General features: G+C 38.2%; 1 protein-coding gene across 1 annotated transcript; it reads right to left on the bottom strand.

Annotated features, from left to right (window-relative positions):
- Positions 1 to 4,892: 4,892 nt before the first annotated feature.
- Positions 4,893 to 10,554, bottom strand: gpx7 (glutathione peroxidase 7). Its single transcript, XM_065269044.1, has 3 exons — positions 10,341 to 10,554; positions 6,632 to 6,893; positions 4,893 to 6,164 (listed from the first exon to the last, which is right to left on the bottom strand). Exons 1-3 carry the CDS (start codon positions 10,473 to 10,475, stop codon positions 6,001 to 6,003), a joined length of 561 nt encoding a protein of 186 aa, XP_065125116.1. The 5' UTR covers positions 10,476 to 10,554; the 3' UTR covers positions 4,893 to 6,000.
- Between the last annotated feature and the right edge of the window lie 6,566 nt (positions 10,555 to 17,120).

The raw sequence follows: 17,120 nt of genomic DNA on the forward strand, positions 1-17,120 counted from the left end.
GTAAGTTTAAAAGTTGCACATGCTAAATAGTGCAGGTTTGTGAGATAGAGACAAGCCTTCAGGGTTTGATCAAGTTTTGAGGCGTTTGCTTTGAAGGTTTTAAACATTAAAGCAGTTTTACCGCATCAGCATACTTACAGGAGTTTGGCTGGTGAACGTGATGCAATTCATCATCTTAAATCCTTTTTCCTGCACAGACCAGCTTATGCTTTAATCATGAGACATTAACCACTGTTTCTCAAAGACTCAGCAAGAAAAACAGGATGGACGGCCATTCAATGAGAAGAAATCCACTCGAACTGGTTGACCTTAGGAACGTCTTGCTAGTTAATGGAATCAAGATGTCTTGCACATCTCTCATTGGTTGAGACTTCAGGATGGCACAAAGACACTGGTGTATGAGTTCACTATGGCATGCTGTTGCTAAGTAATGGAGATGAGACCAAAAGGAGAGGAGAGCATCAAATACCTGCATGCTGTCAGAGCTTTCTGCTTTCATGAACCAAACCTTATTGTCAGGACCTCGTAGTGAGCAATACAGTGATTCAAATTCATCTAAACTGAGCTGTCATTGAGAGATCATACTTGCATTTAGTCTCATTGAAACATATGTTAAATGTTTTAACTTATAGTTGAGTTAATATTGGCCTGAACCAACTCTTGGGTTATAAATAAACCTACACTGTAAAAAATGTTTGCTGCCTTAAATTTTTTGTTAAATCAAATTTATAAATCATGCTAATTTTTTATCCCTTCACAAAAGATGAGTTGCTACAACTTCTTAAATGAAGTTGACTTTTTTCAACTATATTGTATAAGTTATAACAATAATATTGTTTAGTTATAACCACTGATCCCTAGTCAAGATAAATAATAATAAGTTGACCTGTAAAGTCAACAAAAAAATTTAAGGCAGCAAAGATTTTTTTTACAGTGTATGCTGGTTTATTTTTAACCAACCATGGGTGGAAACTAGTGATGCACCGATGTATCGGCCACCGATATTTATCGGCCGATTTTTGATGAATTTGAAACCATCGGCATATCGGCAATAGCACGAGAAAGGCCGATACCGATTGTTTATTAATTAACTGCATAAAGAAATCCATTATAGGTAAAAAAAAAAAATGAGTTAATGTTATTAAAGTAAATGCTGAATAGCAAAAACCACCTTTGAAGGTTGTCATGTTGTCTTATTATATTTGTTTTAGCTTAATTTGTGCCTCTCTTATTATGTTGGTCAGTTGAATGTTAATTAGATAAAATCCATGTTCAGTAAAAATTATTTGATGCAGAAATAAACTAGCTAATAGACCAACTGTATAGGATTGTATACAAGTGTTTTATATCGGTATCGGCATCGGTATCGGCCAGAAGTTGTCTCTTTAAATCGGTATCGGCCCAAAAAAATCCTATCGGTGCATCCCTTGAAACACCCCACAACTTGGATTTACAGTTTTTCTCAGTCTCTTTGGTGCATTTCTCACATCACTATTTACATTTACACAACAGTTAGTTCAACCTCCACAACATTTACTCATTTGTGCACATCATAGTATCAGTTTCTCATTCCTTCAAACAAATTGCAAATGCTTTTGGACATGCATTGCTTCTATACAATTCTCTGCTGTTTTATAACATTATCATTTGCTTATGTCATGTCAGTCAAGGTTAACTATACTTGTGAATGCTGAATAGTCATTCCATATAAAACTAATAGTCCTCAATTCATTGCTTGAGTCATTACATACAAAAATGTTGAACTAGTTGTCAAAATAATTTTTTGAAATCATTTTTTTTTCACCGACATCACGTTCTGGGCGGTAACCCGGATGCGCGGCCAATGTGGAGGCACTTGGTACAATGGAGTATTGTGCGCTTTGGATACTTTAAGTGATTTAAGAGATGTCTAAACAACAGAAAATGCATCTAAGATGCAAAGGCATATAGGGAAGGACTTGTATTTCGAGAAATTACTTTTAGATTTATATATAATATAAATTGAGTAAATTGAAAAGTATACAACAATATTTTACCTAATACTTTTCAATTTACTCAATTTATATTATATTGTAACGTGTACAATCTGAATGGTGCTTTTAAAGAGGTGCAAGATCCAATTTCTTATCTCTTCTTTTATTTGTGTAACCCAGACATGTACCTGTCAGACTTTGAGATTATTTTTCCAGCTATTGTGGGAGTTTTGATTATGCAAATTCATATTCAAATTCTGCTTCTCTTATTGTTATGCTGAGGTTTGGTAATTCAGAAGATTTTGGGTTTCATATGCAAGACCCCAGCAGTAGCGTGACATGTTTGTCAATCAAGATTTCATCTCCTTAATTTTTATCCTCATGCATAACAGGACAAAAGACAAATTGATAAATGGTTGCTCTCTTAATCTCTCTCTCAAATAAAGGTGCTACTCGATGGCTAAGAACTTTAATTAAAAAAACTTTAAAATCCACAGAACCTTTTTAAACATTTTAAACAAATGTAAAAGGTTTCTTTAGGCTATAAAGCTTGCTTGTGTCGTAAATCAATGAATGTCTGCCACATGTTGTACCTTGTCCAGAATACATTAAACCACGAATGACTGCGTTTTCGAACCTGGTAAAGACACAAAAATGTATACAAAACAAATATAGACGATCTACACACACTGAACTAACCAGACAGTATCCGATATTAGCACTCTTTGTGTATAAAATGTTAGGTTACAATGCATGATAAAATGTGTTGGCAAGATTAATTTATTTCCGGTGGTCACGTAACTCACTTAAGTGGCCATGTGTGCATTTGCTTGAGGGCTTTGAATTTGGTCAAAGTCTTACTGGGCTGTTTCCTTTCACTGCCTGAAGAAAACAAAAAATCATTACTGATGAGCTTTGGAGTGGAACGCAGGATGAGTCCAAATGTCAATCAAACTAATAAAGGTAGTATTTTGAAATGACTTCACCGGTGTGCTCTGGGCAGGAGACTGTGTACCTGCTGGGTTTGGGTCTTATTTGAGGCCAAAGTTTGACTTTGATTGAAGAGACTTAGAGGTCTGAGAATTAAAGAATATAGTGAATTGTTTCTGAACTGCACTGTCAGGAAAAAAGTTTAAAATTGTACCTTTTCTGTTGCTGGGGTGCTACCATCAAATGTTCATTTTTGCAGCTTTAAGGGTATACAACACATTGAAATGTTGTACCTATTATGCTCTAAGGACCTGTTGTATACCTTTAAGGATCAATTTTATACCAGGTCCTTAAGTAGGGAACAATTGACGACAGACCATTGAATTATTTGAAAATAATGCACACCCAAGGTGGTTACACCGCGTGTGTGCATTGTTTTTAAATAATTTAAAGGACCGGAGTCAATAATTACGCTTATGCCTACCACAGACATTACTCTGTTGGTTATTTTAAGACATTTGACAGGACAGGTGTGTGTTTATTGAAAAACAAGCATAACTGTTGAATATTGCCCAACCAATCAGAATAAAGCATTCAACAGGCATTGTATTATGTTTCGTATACCTGTAAATGTACAAAACTATAACAACAGTGGACAGTAACTTGGGTCTGTTAAAGGAATATTCCATTTTCTTAAAAGAAAAATCCAGATAATTTACTCACCACCATGTCATCCAAAATGTTGATGTCTTTCTTTGTTCAGTCAAGAAGAAATTATATTTTTTGAGGAAAACATTGCAGGATTTTTCTCATTTTAATGGACTTTAAAAGAGCCCAACATTTAATACTTAACTCAACACTTAACAGTTTTTTCAACAGAGTTTCAAAGGTCTATAAACGATCAGGGTCTTATCTAGCAAAACGATTGTCATTTTTGACAAGAAAAAATCGTACTTTTAAACCACAACTTTTCGTCTAGGTCAAGTCCAGCGCGACCTAACATAAATGCGTAGTGACGTCAAGTGTTACATATATAAAACGCACATTTGCGGCCCATTGTAAACAATAAACTGACACAAAGACATTAATTAGTATCAGTTGACATACAACAACGTAGGAACGGTCCTCTTTCAAGACGCTTGTAAACACTGGGGCGGAGTTTCGCATTTGTCCTCTGTGACCTCTTGACGTCATGACGTATTGCGTGGGGTCAGCTGGAGCATCACAAACACTTCTACATGACGAGAAGTTGTGGTTTAAAAGTATATATTTGTTATTTTTATTGTCAAAAATGACAATCGTTTTGCTAGACAAGACCCTTATGTCTCGTTTGGGATTGTTTAAAGTCCGTTGAATCTCCGTTGAAAAAAAACGTTAAGTGTTGAATTAAGTATTAAATGTTGGGCTCTATTTAAGTCCATTAAAATTAGAAAAATCCTGCAATGTTTTCCTCAAAAAAATTTCTTCTCGACTGAACAAAGAAAGACATCAACATTTTGGATGACATGGTGGTGAGTAAATTAACTAGATTTTTCTTTTAAGAAAATGGACTAATCCTTTAAGCTCCAAAATGTAAAAATTCTATTAAATCTGGACGATGTGTTCTGTGTGCTTTCTAAAGCCGTATGACCCGAAGTTTCAACAAATGCTTATTCTGTAATTGACACATGAATACATGTTAAGGTGTCAGGGTTGAATGTTTACAAGTTTGAATGAGAAAGACCTTGATAGACATTTTACGTGAAAATGAACAAATATAATATATATTTTATATATGCGTTTTTATAGAGATTCCAGACACCAAAGATTTATTTGACATAAATTATTTAAAAAAATTATTATGACATGTCCCCTTTAATATTTGACAGCCACATTAAATGTGTAGCAGCCCATCGCTGATTCTTTACATTTTAAGCACTTTAATCCTAAACTAGCAAAAGATCAAAGCTGACAGACTAAAATCAAGTTCAATTAAGACACTTTTACACATAGGACTCATGAGGATTTATTTTTAAAACATTCACAGCTATTTTTTACAGAGCTACTTGCTCTGATGATGTGATTTATTTGTCAGAAATATAAGACCTTGACATTTATTTATAATAGATGTTTTGCTATTCAACTTATCCATCAGACCTTGAATTCAGGCTTTCCTTGAACGTGTTACAAAATCTCAATGCAATTCTCACTGTGAGTAAGTATAATATACATACTGCTCAGGTTTGCAATTGAGGAGATTTTAGTGAGAGATACTTGAGCAAAAACATTCAAAGTATGTGCAAGTAAAATGTTGTATAACATGAATCAAATAGTAAAACAGAAACAGATTTAATATAGCCTCTTTCTTTAATTAAAAGTCACAGAGACACCTTTTGCATACTTGAATTAAAAGAATGTTTAACACTTGCTTCCCAGTCACGCTTCAAGCTGTTTTAGAGGACAGTCGTGAAGAAAGAAACGAAATGTTGTAAATAGCAATGGTTAAACTGTTTACTGGTCCTCAAAATCTCTGTGCAGAATGGACAAAAATATTTGTGCCTGTCCTTGATTTAGTATTCTATCATCTATAAAAAAAAAATTTTATAGAAAAAATGGTTTGGGTTATAAATGATGTTTTCACCTTGTAAGGCTTGTTATGAAGAAGTGTTTAAATTAACCAAATAAAAATGTACTACAGTATCATAATAAAAAAAATGATTGCCTTGAATGCTTTTCACCTTTCAAACGGTCCACAAAATATATAAGAAAATAACTTTATCTCAGTTACTCATTTTTTCTTGTATGATTGTTGTACCATTAGATGTAAAGTGTATGTCAGTATAATATCAAAGCATGTGTAAGTGGTCTTCTGTTGTTTATTAATAAAAGTGGTATTTTGTTGCTTTGCTCCTCAGTGCTTCTCTTCTCAAACAGAAAAATCTGACAAAAAGATCCAATAAACCTGGGAAAAGATCTCAGATCATTCAAAACCTGGCTTGTATTGAACTTATCTCACACTTTGTGTGGCTTTCATTAGCACCTGTTTCTTCAAAGAAATCGATTTCTGAGGTCTGAGCGTTGACATCTGTCAGAGTTTCTCTAAAGTGAACATGACACACTACAGCTCCTCCTTCCTCTTGATGATAAGCTTTCGAACCATATCCGCTATCCGGGGGCGAATTTCCTTCACGGAGACATCAGGACCCCAGGCATCAACCACTTTACCATCGATGTCAATGAGGTACTTCCAAAAGTTCCACGTTGGCTCTTTACCCGATGCCTCTGCAATGAGAAGAGGGTGTGTCTGATGTTTCACTTTGATGCACAGCTTGACAGATTAATAAGCAACCAGACTGTGATGCAAAAATAAACATTTTGTGCGATAGACAGATGGAAGTTGTTGTGAAAACATAAACACAAACGATAAACAGATGCATTCAACAGTGTTTATAATGAGTAATTCACATATTAAATGGATTCAAATTATATCAAGCAGTATTTGGACATCTGCACTTGAGAAAACTAAATTTCCACTAAATGCATTCAACTAGAGAGACACCAGTTGCTTTAAAGTAATATCAAAAGTGAGGTTAGTGCTTAGAAAATGTAATTTTGAGAATTAGTATGTGCCTGTATTGAGAGGTTGTTATCTAAGGCATGACATATAAGTGCTCTTTGAGGTCACAGTAACATCAGTCTTTTAGTTGCTGTAATTATAAAACTGATTCGAGCGACACTATTCCACTTACCCACAAGGTACTTGTAAGCATTATTGGCCCCTACACCGACCACGGCAATTTTGCTAAATAGGGGAAAGGAAACCCCGTAGACTCGTCGCACATAACTGTCGATCTCTTTATCGCTGCCGGGCTCCTGCTGGCCGAACTGGTTGCAGGGGAAAGCCAGCACGTTGAAATGAAAGGGCCCGAAATCTTTTTGCAACTGCTGGAGATCTTTGTAGTGTTCATCCGTGTATCCACACTCACTGGCCACATTCACAACCAATGAGACCTACACACAGACAGATGGATAGATAGATGAGATGGGTGGGTGGATGGGTGGGTTAGTGGATGGATGAGGGTGGGTGGTTTGGGTGTATGGTTGGTTGGATAGATAGATAGATAGATAGATAGATAGATAGATAGATAGATAGATAGATAGATAGATAGATAGATAGATAGATAGATAGATAGATAGATAGATAGATAGATAGATAGATAGATAGATAGGTGGGTGGACGGATGGATGGATGGGTGAGTGGATGGGTGATTGGATGGATAAAAATATGGATGGATGGGTGGGTAGATGGATGGATAGATGGATTTGGATGGATGGGTGGATAGGTGGGTGGATGGAGGAATGGGTAAGTGGATGGATGGATAGATGGATAAAAAGATGGATGGATGGATATATGGATTTGGATGGATGGTTGGGTGGGTGGGTGGATGGATGAATGGGTGAGTGGATGGATGAATGGGTGAGTGGATGGATGAATGGATGGATAAAAAGATGGATGGGTGGGTGGGTGGGTGGGTGGGTGGGTGGGTAGATGGATGGATGGATGGATGGATGGATAGATGGATTTGGATGGATGGATGGGTGGGTGGGTGTATGGATGGATGAATGGGTGAGTGGATGGATGGATAGATGGATTTGGATGGAAAAATGGATGGATAAATAGATGGATATTGGGTGGGTGGGTGTATGGATGGATGAATGGATGGATGAATGGGTGAGTGGATGGATAGATGGATAAAAAGATGGATGGATGATGGGTAGATGGATGGATGGATGGATATATGGATTTGGATGGACGGATGGATGGATGGGTGGGTGGATGAATGGGTGAGTGGATGGATGGATGGATGGATAAAAAGATGGATGGATGGGTGGGTAGATGGATGGATGGATGGATGGATGGATGGATTTGGATGGATGGACGGATGGATGGATGGGTGGGTGGGTGGGTGGGTGGATGAATGGGTGAGTGGATGGATGGATGGATAGATGGATTTGGATGGTAAGATGGATGGATAAATAGATGGATGGATGAATGAATGGGTGGATGGATGAATGGGTGGATAGATGGTTATGGATAGATGGATGGATAAATAGATGGATAAGTAGATGGGTGGGTGGGTGGGTGGATGGATGGATAGATGGATTTGGATGGATGGATGGATGGGTGGATGGATGGATGAATGGGTGAGTGGATGGATGGATAAAAAGATGGATGGATGGATGGATATATGGATTTGGATGGATGGATGGAGGGGTGGGTTGGTGGATGGATGAATGAGTGAGTGGATGGATGAATGGGTGAGTGGATGGATGGATAGATAGATAAAAAGATGGATGGATGGGTGGATAGATGAATAGATGGGTGGAAACGTGGGTGGATAGATGAATAGATGGGTGGAAAGATGGGTGGATAGATGGATGGATGGGTGGGTGGATGGATGTTTAGATGGATGGATGAATGGATGGATGGATAGGTGGGTGGGTGGGTGGATGGATGGATAGATGGATAAATAGATGGATTATGGATAGATGGTTGGTTGGATGGATGGATGGATGGATGGATGGGTGAATAGATAGATAGATCAATGTATGTCACAAAGAGTCTCTCGTACAAATAAACAGTAAACTGTAGTACAGATAGTAGATGGTGAACTGACCATGAGGGCCAATTAAGGTCTAAAAGCCAAATGATGCCATTAGAGTCAATCTCTAGCAGCATTCACTAATAGATGAAGGGGAGTTGAGTGCCACTGTGCCATCACTAATGGTGCCCTCGTTCTCTATCAATTCTCTGTTATTTCATCTCTCTATTTTACCTCTTTACTTTCTTAGTTTTCACAGTGACATTGAGAAAAGCTTTAGATCTTGTGCTAATGTATCTTAATATTGACTTTTTTATGTGGTGTAAATACATTAATGTAAATTTTAAATAATAGCACCTTTACACTTGAGCTCAATTCCCATATATAATATAAAATATCAATCTTAAATACTTTAGATGAAGGCATGTAAAGTAGTCATTTTTATAGCATCAGTAATGGTTATGATAGTACTTGTAATGATCATAGAATTGCTAGTAAGATTAGTAAAGAATATAGGACAAAAAAAAACTTTAGTACTGCTGGTAAGACAAATGTAATACGTTGGTAACAATAAAGTTGTATTTGTTAATATTAGTTAATGCATTAGTTAGCATTTCTGCAGCATTTATAAATCTTAGTTCATGTCAATTTCAGCATTAGCTAATACAGTTTTGTATTATTAAAAGTTGTAGCAGTTAACCTTAGTTGCACCATGAAAAAACATAATAAACTGTATTGGCATTAATAAAGATAAATAAATGATAATAATAAAACTTTACTGCTTATTTGTTTCTTAGCAAATGCATTTATTAATGTAACAAACACAACCTTTTTTAAAAGTGATAATTTTAGTAGTGGTGAGAGGAGTAGTAATGATTATATTAGTGGTATACTAGTACTAGTACAAATACTAGTAAAACCTATACAAATACAAATCCCTCTTTTCCATAAAATCCCGCCCCCCCCCCCCCAGACTTATCAGATGTCCGTGATCTAAAAATGCACGATGATTGACAGGCAGAGTGTTTTTTTATTAACCGGATCTTTTCAGAAGCAGGACAGAAACTGTAATATATAACCCTATACATGTATGTACATTCAGATATAACATAATAATGAAACATTCGTTGGATCTTACAATACTGCTACAAAGAATTTAAGAAATTTCAAATTAAGAGTCTTTCATTATTATACAATACCGACATCTAGCGCCTCAACATAAGTGCAAGATTTGCAGTGTTTACTTTTAACAATCATAATACTAACATTTAGGACTTTCATTGTCTCTTTGTTGTGAAAAGAAAATCTATTTAAAAAAACTTAAATAATTTATGCATAAATAAAAGTGTGTTTTAATATATAATGTGTGGATTTTGTTAAACATTAGTTACTTTTCTTTTTTTTCATTAATGAATCATTTATAAAAAACGCATGTACATTCAATGTGAATCAATATTTTATCTCATTTCCACATATGCCTAATTGCACATGCACCATTAGTAATGTGTTAGTAATAAATTAATGTAGTAATATCTGTTAGTGTCATCAGTGTTAGCAAACACTTATAAAAGAATAAGTCACGTTGCATTAAAATCACACCCAAAGAAGTAGCTGAGATTTTGCACGAACAAGGCTGCCACGTAGACACGCAGACGCAATGAATGAATGAATGCACAACTCCAGCAAGTTTGTTAGTAATTTATTTCAGTGTGAAAATCATAAAAGCACTTAAAGTACGCGTGCATAAAGCATTAACTAGAGTCTTACGCCGACACAACTAGTTTAAAGTATTTCTTACATGCATGTTAGTTGCATCTCATGCTTGGATCACTGAAGTTTATTTCTTTGCACTTACCGACCCTCTGTATTTCTCCAAAGAAACTAACCTCCCTCTGCTGTTTACCAGCTTAAAGGTGTAAAAGTCTTTCTGCTTGGCCTCAATCAGACATGAAAACGTAACTAAAGTAAGCGTCCAAAGAATCAGCTCCATAATGCTACAGGAATTTCTGTGATGTAGGGCAAATACAGTAGATGAGAAGTGAACGGGACAGTCCGGATACAGACTGAAATATGTGAACATAGAGCGGAAACGCGCGCTTAAGTTCTTAGACTGGTGGCCCAACCAATCAATCACAAACGCCTCCAGTGCCCGAATCATAAAGCACACAGTTTATAAGAAAACATCATATTAAATATTTACAGCAGGGCATTTAACTAATTCTCAAAATATATACTCTGAAAAATATCAACATAATATAGGAAAACAATTTAGCGAATTCATTCCCTCACTTTTTTTAGTTGTAAATTTACAACTTAAAAACGTCAGGGAATAAATTCGCTAAAATGTAAATTTTTATCTTATACTTTAAAATATTAAGTTTATTCTACAGAGTTTGTCAGATTTTATTTCACTGTCTGCAAGTTGTATTTATAATTTTGTGTGAGTGAGACAAATAAAATACAAATTATTGTATTTTACAAATTACAAACACACATTTATATTTTATGAACAGTTCACAGTAGTATCATTGAAAATTTTGTGTTATATGTTGCTTTTTATAGCAATATTCTGAACAGTGAACATAAAACTGCAACATATTATCTATTACATATATCAAATATGTAAAATATAATGATAAACAGATAATAATAATAATAATAATAATAATAATAATAAATAATAAATAAATAACATTTTCAGATTTGAGGCTTTACAGTATTTTAAAGTCATGTTTGCTTTGTTATTTCTTATTTCTTTAAAGATGTACATGTAGTGATGTAGTTATATTTTAAAATTAGTAAAACAATTCACAGCCCATTTACATGTATGGATATAAAAACCCAAATATAACTAGATAGTAAAGTTTGAAGACAAACTTTATGTTGGCTTGAGAAAGCGTAGCCTGAACGTTTAAAACGGTTTGACATAAGTTTAGTTTAGTAGGCTATCTGGCTGTTAGTATGTTTAAGTATGAAGGTAGCATGATTTACCATGAAGCTAGCATGATGTTAGCATGATTAGCATGAAGCTAGCATGATGCTAGCATGATTAGCATGAAGCTAGCATGATGCTAGCATGATTAGCATGAAGTTAGCATGATTAGCATGAAGCTAGCATGATGCTAGCATGATTAGCATGAAGCTAGCATGATGCTAGCATGATTAGCATGAAGCTAGCATGATGCTAGCATGATTAGCATGAAGCTAGCATGAAGCTAGCATGATGCTAGCATGATTAGCATGAAGCTAGCATGATGCTAACATGATTAGCATGAAGCTAACATGATGCTAGCATGAATAGCATGAAGCTAGCATGATGTTAGCATGATTAGCATGAAGCTAACATGATGCTAGCATGATTAGCATGAAGCTAGCATTATGCTAGCATGATTAGCATGAAGCTAGCATGATGCTAGCATGATTAGCATGAAGCTAGCATGAAGCTAGCATGATTAGCATGAAGTTAGCATGAAGCTAGCATGATGCTAGCATGATTAGCATGATGCTAGCATGATTAGCATGAAGCTAGCATGATGTTAGCATGATTAGCATGAAGCTAGCATGAAGTTAGCATGATTAGCATGAAGCTAGCATGAAGTTAGCATGATTAGCATGAAGCTAGCATGATTAGCATGAAGCTAGCATGAAGCTAGCATGATTAGCAGGAAGCTAGAATGAAGCTAACATGTATTGCGTTGCTAGGGTACTAAGTTTGGTTGCTAGGGAGAAAATTGGCATCCCATAATGATCACCGTTCAAGCCACAAGTAAAACGGTCCAACCCCCGTGTCTCTACAATGTTCTGATGCGGAGATATAAGGCTTTGTTTATTCCGTTACTAGGGTACTAAGTTTGGTTGCTAGGGAGAAAATTGGCATCCCATAATGATCACACTTCAAGCCACAAGTAAAACGGTCCAACCCCAGTGTCTCTACAATTTTCTGATGCAGAGATATGAGGCTTTGTTTATTCCGTTGCTAGGGTACTAAGTTTGGTTGCTAGGGAGAAAATTGGCATCCCATAATGATCACACTTCAAGCCACAAGTAAAACGGTCCAACCCCCGTGTCTCTATGATGTTCTGAAGCGGAGATATAAGGCTTTGTTTATTCCGTTGCTAGGGTACTAAGTTTGGTTGCTAGGGAGAAAATTGGCATCCCATAATGATTACACTTCAAGCCACAAGTAAAACGGTCCAACCCCTGTGTCTCTACGATGTTCAGATCCAGAGATATAAGGCTTTGTTTATTATGTTGCTAGGGTCTTCATTTTCTGTTGCTAGGGGCGTGGCTTAATACCTCAATAAGAATCCTAAGAGACTGATTGGATGCCTGAGTAAAATGAGCCCACCCCTATGTCTCTATGACACTCTGGTGCAAAGATATCCATCTGGGCTTTTTATAATGGTAGTCTATGGGAGATGTTGCTAGGGTACCCAAAATTGTTGCTAGGGGCGTGGCTTAATAGCTCTGGGGTGATCCTAAGAGACTGATTGGATGCTTGAGTAAAATGAGCCCACCCCCATTTCTCTAAGACACTCTAAAGTGAAGATATTCCATCTGGGACGCTTTTATTCCCTTTTATGGGCATGTTTCCTGCCCCATTATAAGTCAATGGGAAATTTTGGGGGCCTCTTACACCCCAGGGGTACAGCTTACACCCCATTGTGAGGTATGTTCTTACACAGCCTGTCAGCCTCCTTAAATGTGGTAAGCCACAAGTTTCTACAAGTTTCTCACTCGCAGCTATGACCCGTCAAAGTTTGTCTCAATGTTAAGTCAATGGAAATTTTGGGGTGTTTCAGCGCCCCGTTTAGGAATTCGGAAGGTCCCATCAGTTAGAAAAGATATAGCACACCTCGTCAGATCAGACCGAAAGTCTGTCCAAAGTTTGATGGCTGTAGCTTGAAAGCTCTAGGACGAGTTAGAGTTAGAAATTTTAGTCTCAGAAGAAAAAGAATAATAATAATAACTAGATAGGTACATTTCCTGAAGAAAATGTGAGTGGTGCTTGCCGTGGCAAAATTCTGGGGACCATATATGATTATACTCCAAGCCAAAAGTAAAACGATCCAACTCCCGTGTCTCTACGATGTTCTGATGCCGAGATATAAGGCTTTGTTTACTCTGTTGCTAGGGTACTGTATTTGGTTGCTAGGGAAAAAAATTGCATCCCATAGTGATTACACTCTGAGTCACGAGTCAAATGGTCCAACCCCCGTGTCTCTACGATGTTCTGATGCGGAGATATAAGGCTTTGTTTACTCTGTTGCTAGGGTACTGTATTTGGTTGCTAGGGAAAAAATTGGCATCCCATAGTGATTACACGCCGAGTCATGAGTCAAACGGTCCAACGCCCGTGTCTCTACGATGTTCTGATGCCGAGATATAAGGCTTTGTTTACTCTGTTGCTAGGGTACTGTATTTGGTTGCTAGGGAAAAAAATTGCATCCCATAGTGATTACACTCTGAGTCACGAGTCAAATGGTCCAACCCCCGTGTCTCTACGATGTTCTGATGCGGAGATATAAGGCTTTGTTTACTCTGTTGCTAGGGTACTGTATTTGGTTGCTAGGGAAAAAATTGGCATCCCATAGTGATTACACGCCGAGTCATGAGTCAAACGGTCCAACGCCCGTGTCTCTACGATGTTCTGATGCCGAGATATAAGGCTTTGTTTACTCTGTTGCTAGGGTACTGTATTTGGTTGCTAGGTAAAAATTGGCATCCCATAGTGATTACACTCTGAGTCACGAGTCAAATGGTCCAACACCTGTGTTTCTACGATCTGCTGATGCGGAGATATAAGGCTTTGTTTACTCTGTTGCTAGGGTACTGTATTTGGTTGCTAGGGTAAAAAATTGCATCCCATAGTGATTACACTCTGAGTCACAAGTCAAATGGTCCAACCCCCGTGTCTCTACGATGTTCTGATGCGGAGATATAAGGCTTTGTTTACTCTGTTGCTAGGGTACTGTATTTGGTTGCTAGGGAAAAAATTTGCATCCCATAGTGATTACACTCTGAGTCACGAGTCAAATGGTCCAACCCCGGTGTCTCTACGATGTTCTGATGCGGAGATATAAGGCTTTGTTTACTCTGTTGCTAGGGTACTGTATTTGGTTGCTAGGGAAAAAATTGGCATCCCATAGTGATTACACGCCGAGTCATAAGTCAAACGGTCCAACCCCCGTGTCTCTACGATGTTCTGATGCCGAGATATAAGGCTTTGTTTACTCTGTTGCTAGGGTACTGTATTTGGTTGCTAGGGAAAAATTGGCATCCCATAGTGATTACACTCTGAGTCACAAGTCAAATGGTCCAACCCCCGTGTCTCTACGATGTTCTGATGCGGAGATATAAGGCTTTGTTTACTCTGTTGCTAGGGTACTGTATTTGGTTGCTAGGGAAAAAATTGGCATCCCATAGTGATTACACTCTGAGTCACGAGTCAAACGGTCCAACCCCCGTGTCTCTACGATGTTCTGATGCGGAGATATAAGGCTTTGTTTACTCTGTTGCTAGGGTACTGTATTTGGTTGCTAGGGAAAAAATTGTCATCCCATAATGATTACACTCTGAGTCACTAGTCAAACGGTCCAACCCCCGTGTCTCTACGATGTTTTGATGCGGAGATATAAGGCTTTTTTACTCTGTTGCTAGGGTACTGTATTTGGTTGCTAGGGAAAAAATTGGCATCCCATAATGATTACACTCTGAGTCACGAGTCAAACGGTCCAACCCCCGTGTCTCTACGATGTTCTGATGCGGAGATATAAGGCTTTGTTTACTCTGTTGCTAGGGTACTGTATTTGGTTGCTAGGGGCGTGGCTTGGGAGTGGCCAATGATGTGCCCAATTGTTACACCCCTAGTCACAAGTAAAACGGTCCAACCCCCTTGTCTCTACGATGTTCTGATGCCGAGATATAACTGTTTGAATTTTATGTTGCTAGGGTGCTCAAAAGTGGTTGCTAGGGGCGTGGCTTAGTAAGTCTTTAAGGATCCCGAGAGACTGATTGGATGCCTGAGTAAAATGAGCCCACCCCCATGTCTCTATGACACTCTGGTGCAAAGATATCCATCTGGGCATTTTATAATGGCAGTCTATGGGAGATGTTGCTAGGGTGCCCAAAATGGTTGCTAGGGGCGTGGCTTAATAGCTCTGGGACTCTCCTGAGAGACTGATTGGATGCCTGAGTAAAATAAGCCCACCCCCTTGATTCTACGACACTGTAATTCGAAGATATCCCATCAGGAAAATTCTTATTCCCTTATATGGGCATGTTCCCTGACCAATTATAAGTCAATGGGGCACTTTTGGGCGCCTCCTACACCCCAGGGGTACAACTTTCACCCCATTGTGATGTATGTTCTTACAGAGTCTACCACCCTCTTCAAATGTTGTAACCCACAAGTTTCTACCAAATCCTCGAGCTGAGCTATGACCCGTCAAAGTTGGGCGCAATGTTAAGTCAATGGGATTTTTCGGGTGGTTTTTCGTCCCCCTTTCGAAAATCCTGCACCCGATCCCTTATAAAAGTCATAGCACACCTCTCCTCAATAAACCGGTCATTTTGAGCCATCTTTCATGGGTCTATGACAAACCGTGCGGGACGAGTTACGCGCCGAAAAAAGTGTCCAGAATAAGAATAATAATTACTAGATAGGTACATTTCCTGAAGAAAATGTGAGTGGTGCTTGCCGTAGCAAAATTCTGGAGATCATATATGATTATACTCCAAGCCAAAAGTAAAACGATCCAACCCCCGTGTCTCTACGATGTTCTGATGCGGAGATATAAGGCTTTGTTTACTCTGTTGCTAGGGTACTGTATTTGGTTGCTAGGGAAAAAAATGGCATCCACTAGTGATTACCCTCCGAGTCACGAGTCAAACGGTCCAAACCCCGTGTCTCTACGATGTTCTGATGCGGAGATATAAGGCTTTGTTTACTCTGTTGCTAGGGTACTGTATTTGGTTGCTAGGGGAAAAAATGGCATCCACTAGTGATTACCCTCCGAGTCACGAGTCAAACGGTCCAAACCCCGTGTCTCTACGATGTTCTGATGCGGAGATATAAGGCTTTGTTTACTCTGTTGCTAGGGTACTGTATTTGGTTGCTAGGGAAAAAAATGGCATCCACTAGTGATTACCCTCCGAGTCACGAGTCAAACGGTCCAACCCCCGTGTCTCTACGATGTTCTGATGCGGAGATATAAGGCTTTGTTTACTCTGTTGCTAGGGTACTGTATTTGGTTGCTAGGGAAAAAAATTGCATCCACTAGTGATTACCCTCCGAGTCATGAGTCAAACGGTCCAACCCCCGTGTCTCTACGATGTTCTGATGCGGAGATATAAGGCTTTGTTTACTCTGTTGCTAGGGTACTGTATTTGGTTGCTAGGGAAAAAAATGGCATCCACTAGTGATTACCCTCCGAGTCACGAGTCAAACGGTCCAAACCCCATGTCTCTACGATGTTCTGATGCGGAGATATAAGGCTTTGTTTACTCTGTTGCTAGGGTACTGTATTTGGTTGCTAGGGAAAAAAATTGCATCCACTAGTGATTACCCTCCGAGTCATGAGTCAAACGGTCCAACCCCCGTGTCTCTACGATGTTCTGATGCGGAGATATAAGG

This window comes from Paramisgurnus dabryanus, chromosome 21 (genome assembly GCF_030506205.2).
Source record: "Paramisgurnus dabryanus chromosome 21, PD_genome_1.1, whole genome shotgun sequence".
NCBI classification, from domain to species: domain Eukaryota; kingdom Metazoa; phylum Chordata; class Actinopteri; order Cypriniformes; family Cobitidae; genus Paramisgurnus; species Paramisgurnus dabryanus.

What these genes read in the sequence shown, in the direction of transcription:
- gpx7 (XM_065269044.1), bottom strand. Translation starts at nt 10,475, where the DNA reads ATGGAGCTGATTCTTTGGACGCTTACTTTAGTTACGTTTTCATGTCTG. An exon ending in TGGAGAAATACAGAGGGTCG is followed by an intron (nt 6,894 to 10,340) that starts GTAAGTGCAAAG and finishes GTCTGTGTGTAG; the next exon opens with GTCTCATTGGTTGTGAATGT. An exon ending in TGCTTACAAGTACCTTGTGG is followed by an intron (nt 6,165 to 6,631) that starts GTAAGTGGAATA and finishes TTCTCATTGCAG; the next exon opens with AGGCATCGGGTAAAGAGCCA.